Below are 15,029 nucleotides of genomic sequence, written 5' to 3' on the forward strand. Positions count from 1 at the left end.
CCCCCAAGGAAATCACTTTTGGTTCATCTCATTTCTACAACATGCAACTGAGGTCTCCTTGGCCCCAACAGCTGCCCATCATGTTCTGAGACCATCCCCAGATAGTTCCTAGGAACAAATTAAGAAGCACTGACCAACCCAGCCAAGGGCCCACCCCACCCCCACCCCACCCCAGTCATAGCATAGTCACAACACTTCCTTTGTCATGGTCTCAAGTTTTCCTCTCCTGCCTTGCTGCTCAAAAGGTCACACTCCACCCAGCTGCCTTGAACCAGTGTCACAGGAGCCACCTAGTTTCCAGAGAAATATAGAATGAGGATAAAGGAAAGAGAAAGGGGAAGGCTCTCACCTCCATCAGGAGAATGTCCTTCGAGCTCTGAGCCTGTACCTTTGGATGCTGGACCTTCACAGCCACTGTCCGCCCATCATGCAGCACTGCCTTGTGGACCTGGGCCAGGGAGGCGGCCCCCAGGGGGGTGTCATCAAAGCTCATGAACAAATCATGGATCTGTCAAGAGTGGAGAGAGAATGGAGCAAATAAGATGACCCAGTTCAGTGAAAGGGGCCAAGAGGATGGGCCAGGGCCAGTGCTGCCTGATGCCCCGAAACAGACTTTCTGCTCCACCGGTTGTATGTCAACCCAGCACCTTGCCTGGGCTCCCTGCTGCCATGGAGATTCCCAGCAAGCATCTGGAGGGAGAGAGAAAACACATGTGGAGGGTGTGTCCCCATACACATGCATGGGTGCTCAGAGCACCTCCATTTAAGGCCAAAGAAGTGCTGTCTAGAATGTTCAGAATGGAGTACCGTCTGCTCATTTAATTATGCAACATTGCACCCCTGGGACTCTCATGCGCACACATAAAATCAAGAGTAAGCAGAACCAGGGCACCAGACAGCCCAAGGCAGGGATCAGATATTCCAACCAGCCAACATGGAGAGCTCAAGGGATCCCAGGCTGGAGACTCCAAACTTAACAGCCACCTCTTGTTCCTGCTGGAGCAGCAGGCTCAACATGGGTCCCCAAGCCCACTCTCGGCCAGTGGAGCCGAGACCCAGCAGGGACCCCATTGCCGCACACCCCAGCCTCACTTTTGGCCCCTACCTGCAATGCCACCCAAAGGGAGCCTTGGGCAAATCCCTTGCCCTTTGTCTATGAAATGGAACATGTACTCCTAACTTTTCTGTCTTCTCTTCTCTTCTTCCTTCCTTCCCTCTTAGAAATGCCATAACAAATTTTCCTAAAGGAAAAAAGTCTTTCTGACTTGAGTGGTCACACCTACATGGTCCAGATATGAATATTCTACCAGATGGGAAGGAAGTCCCCAAAAACCTCTTGCCAAAATGTCCAAGGCTGAAATTCTCACTCCCTCCATTTCTTTAAGTCCCTGTATAGCTTCCCAATCCTGGAAGGTCCAGACATTCTCACACACACACATAAGTGTGCCCATGCATGCTTAGTCCCAAGGCCCTCCTTCTCATGTCCCCCAGGCTCTCACACCCATTCAGTCTTCTTGCCGCCCCCCTTCTGCAGCAGGCACTCCACCCTGCCCCGCAGCCCCCTCCTCTCCTGGGGCTTCAGCAGTCAGACAGCCCATGGCCACCATCCCATCCCTCTGTTTGCTAGGCTGCACTAGGAGCTTGCTAATCTCCCTCATAAATCACTCCCTCCAGCCCTGTCATCATTTCTGTATCTTTCACTAAACTCCATCCCATTTATCAACATCCTTTGGAGGTCAAAGGTCCAGGCAACATGGGAGGGGCCCACACTTCTGTCACAGGAGATGGGTATGGATTGGCTTCCCTGTCCCCCTTCTTCTTCCTGGGTTTTTATTTGTACTCCTCCCAGTGCCTATTTACCCGCCTCCTTCCCCAACCATATACTTGTCTCTTTCCCTCCCTCCTGAGTTCAAGGCTCCCTGAGGGCCAGATTCTCCCTTACATCAATCACCCCAAGTCTCCCCATACAAGAACCCTTTATTCTGGACTTGGGCTTGGATGGGGAGAATGAAAGAACCACCATCCTGTAAACCTCATCAGAACATCTGCTTCAGGTGGGCAGGGATTTTTGTCCGTCTTGTTAGCTGTCGAATTCCCTGCACTTAGAAGAGCCCCAGAACCAGTTGGTGCCAAACACATATTTGTTGAAAGACTGAATCCACTATTCTCTCCATTGGAGAGGAACTGAATCAACTCTTTCTTCCTTTTGAAATGGCTGGGCCTTCCTGCTCCCACACTCCTACTAATCCAAAATCCTCAAATGTAAAAGCACATGTCCTGTATGGGATTTACCTAGGTGGACTCCCCCTGTTACTCCAGGGCAGGTATGAGACCCCAGCCTGGTCGATCAGAACCCTGAATACCCTGGGTCACACTGACTGGTTCAGAGATGGACAGGTGACCCAACTGATCCAATCAGACTCAACTGTTTTACTTCTGTTTGAACTGTAGGAGAAGAGATTTTTTTCTTTCTGCTGAAATTGAACGTAAAAATTGAACTTGAAGTCTGGAGCTATCAGGAATCGCAATAGCAAAAAGAAGAAAGCAGAGACAAGAGATAGAGAGTGAATCCATGGTTGAGCCCCTTGATCTAGCCATGCCTGAATACCCACCCTATAATTCCTTTTTCTCCTTAAGTCAGTTTGAGTTGTTTTCTGTCACATAGGACTAGAGGGGCTCTGATATTTCTTGGGCCCCATCTGGGGTAGATGAAAGAAACATGAGCATGGTGCCCAGCACCCCCAAGAGGCTCAGTAAACGTGAGTTCCATGGCCTCCCCTCTCTCCTCTCCTCGGTGGCCTCTTGCTGGGACAGAGATCCAGGAATAGAAGGGAGGGAGAGCTTCCGCAATATTCCTGGCCATTACATAATGAAATCAACAACAACTTCCTTTAGAAACCCTCTGGCTGTTCCTAAAGGAGCACCAAGGAGAACGTTTTCTGGAGCATTTCTGTGAACTCAGACCCTCATCTCCCAGGCAGCTGGAACGGCCCCATCTTCCCACTGCAAAGGGACTTGGGGGTCATCTGACCCCACTCCCCACCCCAAGCCTCCACCTGGCTTCCTGGGAACATTTGCTCATTTTCTAAGGACAGCCAGTCTTCAAATCAGTGTCATTGCGGGGACGCTGCAGAGTCATTGCAGCTGAAGAGTGACATGGCATCACTAGGGCTGTGTGGCAAGAACAGCTGCCAGGAGCACTCCAGGGAGAGGTGAAGAGAGGAAAGGGCTGAGGCAAGCATATCCCAATCTCCAGGGGGAGAGGAAGCCTGGCCCACCATCTCCCCAGGGAACAAGATAGGGGCCTCCCACAATCCCCTGCTCCTACCAGGGGATACAGGGGGTCCAGAGCTTAGGATACCACCCAAACTCAGGTGCCTCAACTCAGCACCCTGAACAAGGCCCAGCTGTGAGGACCTGCCCTAATCCCCAATTTGACCGATGGAGGCAAAGAGAGGCATGGGGAATGAAGAGGCACCACTCACTCTGCACAGGGAACCTGCTGGGCACATCCCCTCCTCACCCCACCCCTGCCCACCCACCACCTCCCAGGGCCCCTGCAGCCATCCTTTCCCCTCTATCAGGAACCAAGTCACACACCCACACCTTCCTGTGCTTACACACACACACACACACACACACACACACACACACACACAATTGATTGCTAGTGAATGTTCCTAGCTGGCTTACAAAAAAGGTAATTAAAGATTGGTGCTACAGCCTGTAATTAAATATGAATAAAGTATCTCTAAACGGAACCTGATTCAAAGTATTCAGTGCAAGTACTTTGTGCTGATAGATAGTAAGGAAAAATAGACACTGTCCCGAAAGCAGAATTACGCCCCCCACGTGGCTGACACAAACACCACCCCCTCCAGTCAGGCCCCAGCCCCCAGCCCTCTGAGCAGAAAGCCATTAGCGGAGGCCAACGGCAGCATGCACAGCAATTAGAGTGGAGCGGGGCCCTGAGCTGCCTCAGTCCCTCACACAAACCTGTCTCCCCTTCTAGGGCTTTCTTTCCCTCACTCCTCTTTCTTTCCTGGGGGTCTGGCAGCAAAATCAATTAAGTAAGACAACTGCATTTTAAAATGACGAGCTGTGCTTTTTAATTACTGTCAGCCCATGATTCAAATATACTGATGTCCCTGTCTAGAAAAGGAAAAATAATCAAGAAAAAAGTTTCTCTAGCTTTGTATTATCTGGTTTTTCAGGGTACGTGTGTGTGTGTGTGTGTGTGTATGTGTGTGCGTGCAAATGTAAGGGGCGGTGTTTGTTTTTTTATGAGCAGAAAACATCAGAAGGGCAAGAAGAAATGTGTCTTCCCCCACAGGCTCAGGTTAAGACTTCAGTGGGCTGGCGTCAGCTGGGGTCCAGGAAACCGAGGCCACATGACATCATACCCAGGTACAGGACAGAGTGTGAGACTCTCTGGGAAGTTAGGTCTGCAGATTCTCATGAAGCCAGTTTTCTGGATAAATGTTTCCAAAATGCCACACTGGGCAGCCAAGCACTGGCCAGGGTCCTCATTTCACCCAAAATAAGGTAAGAGGGTGAGGATCTTCTGTAAACACCATAGTAGGACTCCTGGGGAGGAGTTTCACATAAGTCTCTCAGCTGGCCAGCCTCAGGCCCCTCACCAGCCACAGGAAGGGGGATGTCCTGGATTTTCCAAGATGGCCCAAATTCAAATATCCCATCCTGGCATCCCCATAGTCATGCACATCGGACCTATTCTGGATTTACTACATCAAGCTACATTGACCTAAGATAATGCCAACAAATCGAACAAACCCACAACTGGCTGGCTCCGGTTGAAGACAGGAGCTTGCCTCAAAGCAGGCAAGTCCAGGCCTAGCTGCCAAGGCCAAGCAGCTCCCACTTAGGAGTTGGGAAGACTGCCCAGGGCACCTGGGGAAGGTTACCATGGCATCAGCAGCAAACAACATCTGGATCTCGAGGTCTAGAGATGCCCCCCTCCCCGTGCCTGACTGGGTGCCAGCAGCCATCCACTACAGTCTGATGAGGAGAGGGACAAGTCCCTGTACTAATGGAGTAGCTGGAGTGAACCTACCCCACCCTGAGCCTGAGGCAGACAAGACAGGCCCAGCTACCAAGGACTCTGCAAAGCACAGACTGCCTTGAACAGAAAACCCACCATCACATCCTATATGCCGTTGCTTAAAACCCACCCAATCCTTCCTCTTGTCACTGTTTCCCAGGGACCTGCCCCAGGCATGCCTCCATCTCACAGTCACCCTGTCGGCTGATACCCCACTTTGCTGCAATTCCTTCTCCCTGTTAAACATGCCTGGTTTATATCCCACCTGTTCAGGGTCATTCCTGCACCTTGTAAGTAACACATGATGCTGACAGCAAATAGGTGGCACATGGTCCTCTCATTCCCCCTGCAGTGGTTTTAAAATAAGTCCACAGGTACTTAACAACTCCTCCCTTTGAGAGGTGCAGCCTACTGCCCGCCCACCTCTGAGTGTGAGCTAAACTCGAGACCTGGCATATGGAGGAAATTAGTGCATGCCTTCTTAGACATCACCAGACATCCTTCCTGTCCTTTCCCAGAGAGCGTGCTCTTGGGAAAGCGAGCTGCCATGTCATGAGGACACTCAAGCAGCCTGTGGAGAAGCCCATGGGGTAAGGAACTAAGGCCTCCTGTCCACAGTGAACCATCCTGGAAGCAGATTCTCCTTCCCCACTCATGCCTTCAGATGACTGCAGCCCTCACCAACACCCTGCCTATACCTCACAGAGAGTCTGAGCCAGAAGCATCCAGTAAGGTCCTCCCAAATTCCTAACGCACAGAAACTGTAACATATCAAACGTTTCTTGTTGGGGGGTAATCTGTTATGCAGTAATAGCTGACTAATAAGCCTCAAGCATACTCATGCCAGATATCACTAATCAATCACAGCATTCATTTCTTCTGGGCACAGATGATGCCTCAGACTCTCTCTCAACACAGTACTCCAGGAAGCCACTACCAACAGATCAGAATTAATATAGGAAACGAAATCAATCTGCCATTCCTTAGCTAAAGTCAGTCAGTCAATCAGCAAATACTTACCTGCAGGCCTGCCACATGACAGAAACCATCCTAGGTACATAAACCAACAAAACAGACACCACCTCTCGCCATGAGGAGGTCTCAGTCTGCAGAATAAGGCAACAGCCCCAAGAAAACATACTTGCTTTTTAAAAAAAAAAAATTTTTTTTAATGTTTATTTTTGAGAGAGAGCTCAAGCAGGGGAGGTGCAAAGAGAGAGGGGGACAGAGGATCCGAAGCAGGCTCTATGCTGACAGCAGCAAGCCCGATGCAGGGCTCGATCCCATGAATCATGAGATCATGACCTGAGCTGGAGTTGGAGGCTCAACCAACTGAGCCACCCAGGTGCCCCATACTTGCTTTTTAGCAGGGCCTGCTGGAGGCAGTGCTCCCTGCCCAGTACCAATTCACCCAATCCTGATGGGACTTTCTGGCAAGGTAAGAGGAGACTTCTGATATCACTATGTAGACCCTGGGGGGTCAAGGGAGAGGTCAAGGCATCCAAATGTCTCTTCCTCCCCACTCAGCGGCTGCCCTAACTCAAGCCAGGAATACCCCCACCCCCAGCTTCCCAGACAGAGCAATTTATTATAATAAAAATAATAATGACAATAACAGCTCAAGGACACATAGTCCCTGTATTCCATGGAATCTGTGTTCCTTCTGGAGTTTTGAAAGATCAAACTGTCGGTTCTGCAGAGCCATTAACTATTGCTACTGCCTAGCTGGGAAGAAAGAACGAAGGCCCAGCGGCAGCACCTGAGGCCTTTCTTGACAAGGGCCAACCCCAGGAATTACCAAACAGTGGTGCTGCCTAAATTTGCACAAGGAGGCTGGCACAACACTCAACCCTTACCAGTTTGCTAAAGAGCCTCTAGGTATAAGACAATCGTCCACCTGACTCTGCCAAGGGCATCACAGTCCCGACCAAGCTTCTATCCTCCCAAAGAATGGTAACAAGCAGCTGACCGAGAAGTATGAAGCCAGGAGCAGTCATACCCTACGGCTGCAGGCGTGTTCCCTGGGAATGCCCACCAGCTGGCCAGGATAGTGAGTCCTGAGGGGCAACAGGGCACAGTAATTCCAATGCAAGGTCTGGAATTGTAGGCTGGAATTAGCCAATGCAAATCTAATCACAGGCTGCAGGCGCTGCCCACACTCAAATTCTGGCTCCATGGTGCACCAGCTTGGGTAATTATACAACCCATCTGTACCTCAGTTTCCTCATCTGTAAAATGGGAATTTTAGTACCTACCTCAGAGTTGTTGTGTGAAACAACACACATAAAGGATCTAGAATAGAGCCTACAGAAGACCCCCAATAATGGGTGCCCTATCTAATGCCTCCACGAAGAGGACAGAGTGGTATATGAGGAGGGCACTAGACAAAGAGTTAGCAATTCTAGGCTCTCAGTTCTCTTCTGTCAGTGAGTAAAAGCGACTGTCTTCATTCACCCAGAGACTGTAATGGCCTCCTGACTGGTCCACTCACTTGCATTCCTTTCTCCTCCAATCTATCCACCCCATGCAGCTAAAGTGCATTTTCCAAACATAAGCTGATCACGTCACTTCTCTTTGTTTAAACCACATCGCCAGCTTCCCAGAGCCAAAATCCTTAACACAATCCAGAGTCTGATTCTGCCCCATCTCCTCCCCCTGCCCCCAGAGCTCTCTCTGTCCTGCCCAGATAGCCTTTTTCAATCACCAGCACACTCCCTCCCTTCCCACTGCAGGGCCTTTGCATATGCTGTCGTCGTTGCCCAAAAGGCTCCCCTTTCTGCTCCTCATCAAAGTAACTCCTACTCATCCTCCAAAGCACAGCTCAACTGTCATTTCTTCAGGGAAGCCTCCCTGTGTATATCCTCAGAATTCAGGGTGCCCTTCTAGAGAGCAATTAACATAGCTGCATTCTACCTCGATCTGTATTTGCTTAATCTCCCTCTTTCCTTCTAAATGACAGACTTCTTCCATTTTTGCTCAATACTGTATCCAAAGCACCTGACACATAATTAGTATTCAATAAATATTTCTTAACGAATGCATGAGGTTCAACTTTCCCTATCCTCTTCCTGGTGGGGGGACTTTGGGCCTTCCAGCTGACCTGGGGGAGCTAAAACATCTCCCAGAGGCGGCTACTGTTCCTCCAAAGTAGCTGAGGGAGGCTCGCTGGTGCTGGGCACTTCGAGAGCCGCGGGTGGAGGGACTCTATGGAAATGTTGTGATAATAATGATTAATAAAAAGCAGATAAACACCCAGTGTGGTTGGCCAGCCTGGGAAGCCATCCATTAGATCTGTCATTCATTAGAGGTGGGGGAGGGGGCAGTCCAATCAGATCTCTTCAGCTTAAGCAAACCTTCTGTAAATTGTAGGCTGCAGGCGCTGACATTTGATGAATTATTCTTCATAATCCACCGTTGGCTGTCATAAATCTAATCTTTCAACGTTCCCCATCTTAATAACTTGTACAGCCTCACAGGGTGACATGTCTATGTCTCTGCCTATGACAGAGATCTCTGGGATAGAAGAGATTGTGCGGTACAAAGTGCACTATGAAGCCAGGACCTCCACAGCCAGGGCCCAGCCCAGGTAGGTATCCGCAGGGTGACCACAGTATAGAAGCAGTGAGGCAGTGAGACATCCTTGGAGCCATGGGGTGTCTGGGAGCCAAGTGCTTATACCCCATCACAGGGCTGAGAGCCAGGTGGAGTCAGGAGCTCAGCCCCAAGAATCAGGCAGACAGCTCTATCCCCTCTACTACAACCTACCCACATGAGGACTCAGCATCTCCTCCTTGAACTTGAGCTTGGTTTGGTATAGCTTGGTTTGGTAAAGGGATGTCAGGACATATTTGGTCACAGGGACTAAATGCTCAACCATGGGTACTTCCTTACTGCTTCATAATGTCCGTTGCCCTCAAAGTGCTCTCAACCTTCTCTCGAGGTTAGGAAGAGGAGATATAATTGCGCCCACTTTATAGAGAGGAATATATTGGCTAAAGGTCTTTTGTTTATTCATCCATCAAATGTTTAAGTGACTAATATAAGCAGGGCACTGTGCTAGTCACCAGGGACTTAATGGGAACTGGGTCCAAATCAGGTACAGCCACCACCCTCTGGAGTCACTACTGGAACCTGAAGTGGTGAGACAGGAATTAATGAAGTCATCAAAGATAAAGGTAAATGGCCAACTCTGATAAGTGCTACAAAGGGACAGGGAGCTGACCATAGAAGCTGTGTTCAGAGGATTAAACCTATCAGGGAAGGCTTCTAGGAGGAGGTGACAAAGACCTGAGACCTGAAGGATAAGGAGCCAGTTCAACTGGATGAAGGAAAGAAGAGCCATCTAGACAGAGAGAAGGACTTGTGCGAACCCTACAAAGGGGAATAAGACACAGTGACATGACAGCCAGGAAGGAGATGGCCAACAACTCCCAACCCAGAATCCAGGCTGCCTTGGGCCCCCCGGGTCTTCCCCTGGTGAAGTCCTTAACTACAGCTCATGCCTGCAATGGAGAAAAAAGCCTGGACTCAGTGGTTTGCACGCATTTCTGGTGAGGTCCTAGGACTTCTAAAACCTGATGGGCTCAGTCTCCTAAAACTCCAAAGGCCTTTTTCCAATAACCTTTAGATGTTCCTATACCCAAAAATTAAGGGAGAGGAAATAAAGCACAGACATCCTTGCTCACAGTGGCAATAGTTGCTGTCAGGAAAGACCTCCTTAGCCTTTGGGAGGTGGCAAAATGCCACATGGCAAAAGAGCTAAGGTATGTCCCTATGCCTCAGAGCCCCAATAAGAGAGCTCAGGTACCAAAGTCCTTGAGATCGGAGCATGTTCCACCCACTTAGAAGTTTTCCAGATGTGCTCTGCATGTGACAACAGCAGTGCCCAGGGATTTATTAAAGGAAGGCAAACCCAGACTTTCAGGATCTACCAGGAAGAGAAAGCCCACATTTTGGGGAAACCACACACATTCCTGGCTGACCCCAGCGAAGCAGACTGTAAAGAACATCAGCTCTGAGGTCAGCAGCCCTACCTGCCAACATCTAGCCATGTGACCTTGGGCAGTGCTTAGCTCCACTACCATTCTGTAAAATGGGAGTGATAATAACAACACCTATTTTGCAAGGGCATTCTAAGTGTTAAAGGACACTCTGCATCTAGAACAGAGGACAGCAAACGATAGCCCGTGGGCCAAATCCAGGTCAATGCCGGCTGTTTTTTTGTGTTGTTTTGTTTTTTTTTTTTTACAGCTTACCAGCTAAGAATCCTTTTTTATATTTTTAAATGCTTGGAAAACCCAAAAGAATAATATCTTGTGATATATGAAAACTATATGAAATTTGATTTCAGTATCCTTGGGGCGCCTGGGTGGCGCAGTCAGTTGAGCATCCGACTTCAGCCAGGTCACGATCTCGCGGTCCGTGAGTTCGAGCCCCACGTCAGGCTCTGGGCTGATGGCTCAGAGCCTGGAGCCTGTTTCCGATTCTGTGTCTCCCTCTCTCTCTGCCCCTCCCCCGTTCATGCTCTGTCTCTCTCTGTCCCAAAAATAAATAAACGTTGAAAAAAAAAATTAAAAAAAAAAAAAAAAAAAAAAGAAATTTGATTTCAGTATCCTTGAGTGAAGTTTGACTGGGACACGGCACACCCGTTCACTACACGTTGTGGCGGCTCCCATGCTGCCATGGCAGAGGTAAGCAGTTGTGACAGAGGCTGCCTGGCCTGCAAAACCTAAAATATTTACTAGCTGGCCCTAGGGTGGGCAGAAAAATGACTCCCCCCCCCCCACAAAGATGTCCATGCCCCAGTCCCCAGTAGTGTGATTAGGTTAAGGATCTTCAGATGGGGAGAGCATCCTGGATTACCATGTAGGCCCAATGTAATCACAGGGTCCTTATAAAAGGGAGGTGGAAGGGTCAGAGTCAGAGCAGGAACTATGACAAAGGAAGTCCAGATAAAAGGGAGAGAGACTGAAAGACAGCACACTGGTGGCTGTGACGAAGAAGGAGCCATAAGCCAAGGAATGCAGACAGCTTCTAGAAGCTGGACAAGGCAAGAGATTCCCCCCTAGAGCCGCTAGGAGGAATGCAGCACAGCCAACACTGGAGTTTTAAGTTTTCTGAGCCACAGAACAGTAAAATAATACATGTGTATTGTTTTAAGCCACTAAATTCACACTAATTTGTTACAGCAGCACTAGGACCCTAACCCAGGCCTCTATGGAAAAAGTTTGCTGACCTCTGATGCAGCTCATTAGCCTAACACTCTCAGTACAGCAGTTTCATCCTTTTGTATTTCCCAGGGCGGTGCTGAGGCTAGAGAGCTGGGGGGGGGGGGGGGGGGGCGGCGAGACAGGAGCTGCCCTGGCAGTGTGGAAACACAGGTCACATGTGAAGCCCAAGCTGAGGCAACAAGAGGACACATCATGACTCTGGTTCTGTGCCAGGCAACACCCAGAACCGGTCCTGTTCCCCCACACTGGGGCAAGGGGCCCTCTGCTCCCCCCACTGCCACATACACGCTATTCCCGCCCAATCCTAAAACCAGCCTCGCTGAAAGGATAGCCTCCCCTCCTACCGAGAAGTTCAGTTTGCTTTTGCTCACGAGAAACCACCAGTCAGCAGCTCACACCAAAAATCGAAGAGCAGCGGGGGCCTGGGGAGACTTATTCCAATAAATAAGAAGGAGGCGCTCCAGTTGTTGAAGTAACAGCCTCTCCTACAAACCCGGCTATGGGGAGACACACACACACACACACGCACGCACACACTTAGACCTCTCCTTAGATCAGGGTGCTGATGACTTTTTTTTAAGTCTGGAAATCAGGAACCCAGTGCTGGGCGCAACCTCTCAATGCTAGACCCCAAATCACTTAGTCCCCCATGGACCCTCCACCAACTCTCTGACCACCGACTCTTAAGGAGAGAGGGGGCCACTGTGCAAAGCCCAGCCCCGCAGAAAAATCCTTCCCCAAACTGCCAGCAGGGTGACCTGCCGATACTGCCCCACCAGCCCTCTCAGCACCGTGTCTGTTCTCAGATGGCCCCCAGCGTTCTTACCAGAGCCCCTGGAGCCACTAGTGGCCCTCCCTGCCCCTCAGCCCCTCCCCATTTAATCCTTCCTTGAGTCTCCAAATTATGTCTGTCCACTCCTCCTCTGTCACTCTTGCCCAAATGACCACAGTGCCTTGTAACTCTCTCCCAGTTCCACCCCTGGTCCCCAAGTAGCCACTGAGGACTGGACCGTGCCACTCTCTGCACAGAGCCCTTCAGTGGCTACCAACCACGGATCTCCTGAAAGTGCCTGGCACACGTCTCCAGCCACATCTCTTGGTGTCTCTCTGCCCTGCCGCCACCACCCCCTTTCTGTCCCCACACAGATCCATGCTCTTTCCTACCCAAGGGCCTCTGCATTCTCTGTTCTCTCTGTCCTACCCTCCTTCCCCTAATTATCCTTGGTTTCAGCTTAATTGCCACTGAGTCCTTGGAAAGACCCCTCCCCCCAGACCCCCAAATTCAGAGCACCCTATGCTTTTCTCTCGTGGCATTCATCACAAGGGTCATTAAGTTTTTATTCTTGTGATCGCTTGTTTAACATCCGCTGCTCCCCTACAACTACAGCCTAAGCACCAGGACAGCAGCTTGTTCAGCCATACAACCTCCAGAACACACACGACAAAAGCTCAATAAACATCGGCTGAGCCAATAAACGAACAAATGGCTGGTGAAGGCTGCGGAGGGTCCAAACACACGACTGTGGGACGACCAAGCCGTCCAAGCCAAGCACCTACCCTCACCCAGCCCAGGGCCCCACGTTTCCAGCCACAGGCCCCTCGGGTCTCACTCTGGCTTCAGGCACCTCCCCAAGGTGATGCCCACCAGAGACGACATCCTTAGTTCAGGCCACTCCACCTGCCCAAAATGCCCTCTCCGGGCTTTTGTGTTTGTTCTCCTTCTGAGAACACTCAAGTCCTACTCAGGTTTTGCCTTCTCCAGAAGACCCCAATTCACCCCTCTCTGCGGCCCTATCTGTGGATTCCAAGGACACTTCTAAAAGCGGTAACCCAAACCTCAGGTGACTTTCATCTCATCCTGACCTCCTGCTGAGCTATGTCTCTAGTGCATTCTGTACCTAAGCTCCTGAGCTGTCAGAGTTGTGTGATAAGTCAGTAACTCAACAAGAGCGGCTACACAGCACCTTCCTGACTCTCCTGCCTCGGTTGTACTTCCGTGCAAAGATTTCTACCCTCTGAGCGAGCAAACTGGGGTTCCCGTCCCACCTCTGCCACCCACCAGCCCCATGACCTTAGGGAAGATGCTCAGCTTCTCTGGGTCTAAACTGCTCACTTTTACAAGTGAGGGGGGTGTTGGGGTACTTGGTCCCCGACGACTTTCCTGATTCTGTGATCCTATAACTCTTACTTTCCCATGCTGCACTCCCATGATTGTGCCCCAGCCCACACCAGCCTCCTTCCACACACACGCTCCAACCTGGCTGTCTACCTGGAGTCAGCTGACCCTTCCCAGTGACACACAGAGGTGCCCTCACACACAAGGAGCCACCTCCAAAGTGTCACAGGCAAGGCCACTGATGGGCTCTCCTTGAAGCAGGGCCCCCCACGCAGAAACCACCCAGGAAGCCTAACCTAGGACATCAGCTTGCTCCTGAAGCCCCATGAATAAAGAAACAGGCACAGCTGGCCTATTCATAATCAGCATAAAAAATTGATTAGCCCTTTCCAGATTAAACATTATTGTTTCAACGACGAACATAAATCAGCCAGACGTGGATGGCTTGCTTCTCTCTGCCACCAAGGAGCTGCGGCAGGTAGACAGCGCATGGGGCCCCAGGGCAGTAGGAGGAGATTAGGGGTCCTCCCTAGAGAAGGGCCCGGCTCTCAGGAGGTACAAGGGAGAGCAGACCACTCCTCACCCCCATCACTGGCCCCCCACCTGCAAGCACAGAGGGGCAGCACCTTTTCCAGAGGAGAAGGAGAAGGACCAAATAACCTCACTGCATGCTTCTCAGAGCACCTCCTCAGCCATCTGATTGGTGAGGCAACACAGCACCAGGGCCAGCCTGGGGCTGAAGGCAAGGTGGCAGGCTAGTGTGCTGGTAGGGGAAAGAGCGTGGCCCTCAGAAGCAGGCTGGGTCTCACAGGCCCTTTGGCGTGTGTAGCAGCAGCCTGTGTAACTGAAGCACGTATGTCCCTCCAGTCAGAGACACTCAGGTTCCGTTCCCAGCTGAGCCGCTGTCCTGCTATATGATCCTGAGTAAGTCACTTAATATGTCTGAATCTTGTTTTTTACATCTGGGAAGAATGGGGAGAGGGATACCTGACTGGCTGAGCTTCCGTGAGGACTAAAATGAGACTGTGTGTTTGAAACATCTAAACACATGTTAGGGAAGGAGAAAACAGTAAATAAACAGTTCCTTGACCTGCTGGGGCTCCCCATCCATCTGTCCCACCTCCCACTCAGGAATTCTGGGAGAAATCATAAACTGCTAGGACACAAAACCTGGGGAGAGGCCCAGGTCCCCTTATAAGGAGCAACAGAACGCAGGGGTCAGGACCTTGGGTTCTGGAGTCAGGCCTGGTTTTGCTCCTGACTCAGCCTCGGACTTCTGTGCAACCTCAGACACGTGACTCAACCTCTCTGGCCTCGGCTTACTCGTCAGTAAAATGGAGATAATAGTACTCTCGCAGGGCAACTGTGGGGATTATAGGAGAGGGCACTGCACAGTACCTGCAGTGCCCGCCGATTCCTTCCCAAACTTCCCCCTGCTCCCTGCTATAATTTCAGTATTTGCATCTGAGTCAGAGAGGGCTCTTTCTCCATAGCTGCAGGAATTAACGGCCCTCGGGAGCAACCATCATTATGAAGTTAGGATGCTGGGGTCTAAACACCCAACCTTCTCTCTTGGCCCTGGAGTGGGATGACTTTTTTTAATTTTTATTTATTTACTTTT

General features: G+C 50.5%; 1 protein-coding gene across 2 annotated transcripts in view; it reads right to left on the reverse strand.

The window, feature by feature from the left end:
• ADCK1 (aarF domain containing kinase 1) overlaps nt 1–15,029 on the reverse strand; it is a 121,538-nt gene that overhangs the window by 41,778 nt on the left and 64,731 nt on the right. Inside the window, exon 5 of one of the 2 annotated variants that reach the window (XM_086709142.1) lies at nt 350–508. The exons of the other annotated variant lie outside the window; for it this stretch is intronic. Within the exon in view, the coding sequence (XP_086565268.1) occupies nt 350–508 (159 nt within the window). The remainder of the gene's footprint in view (nt 1–349; nt 509–15,029) is intronic. 2 annotated transcript variants of the gene reach the window in all.

Source organism: Puma concolor, chromosome B3, assembly GCF_028749965.1.
Source record: "Puma concolor isolate L17-30 chromosome B3, mPumCon1.1.hap2, whole genome shotgun sequence".
In the NCBI taxonomy this organism is placed as follows: domain Eukaryota; kingdom Metazoa; phylum Chordata; class Mammalia; order Carnivora; family Felidae; genus Puma; species Puma concolor.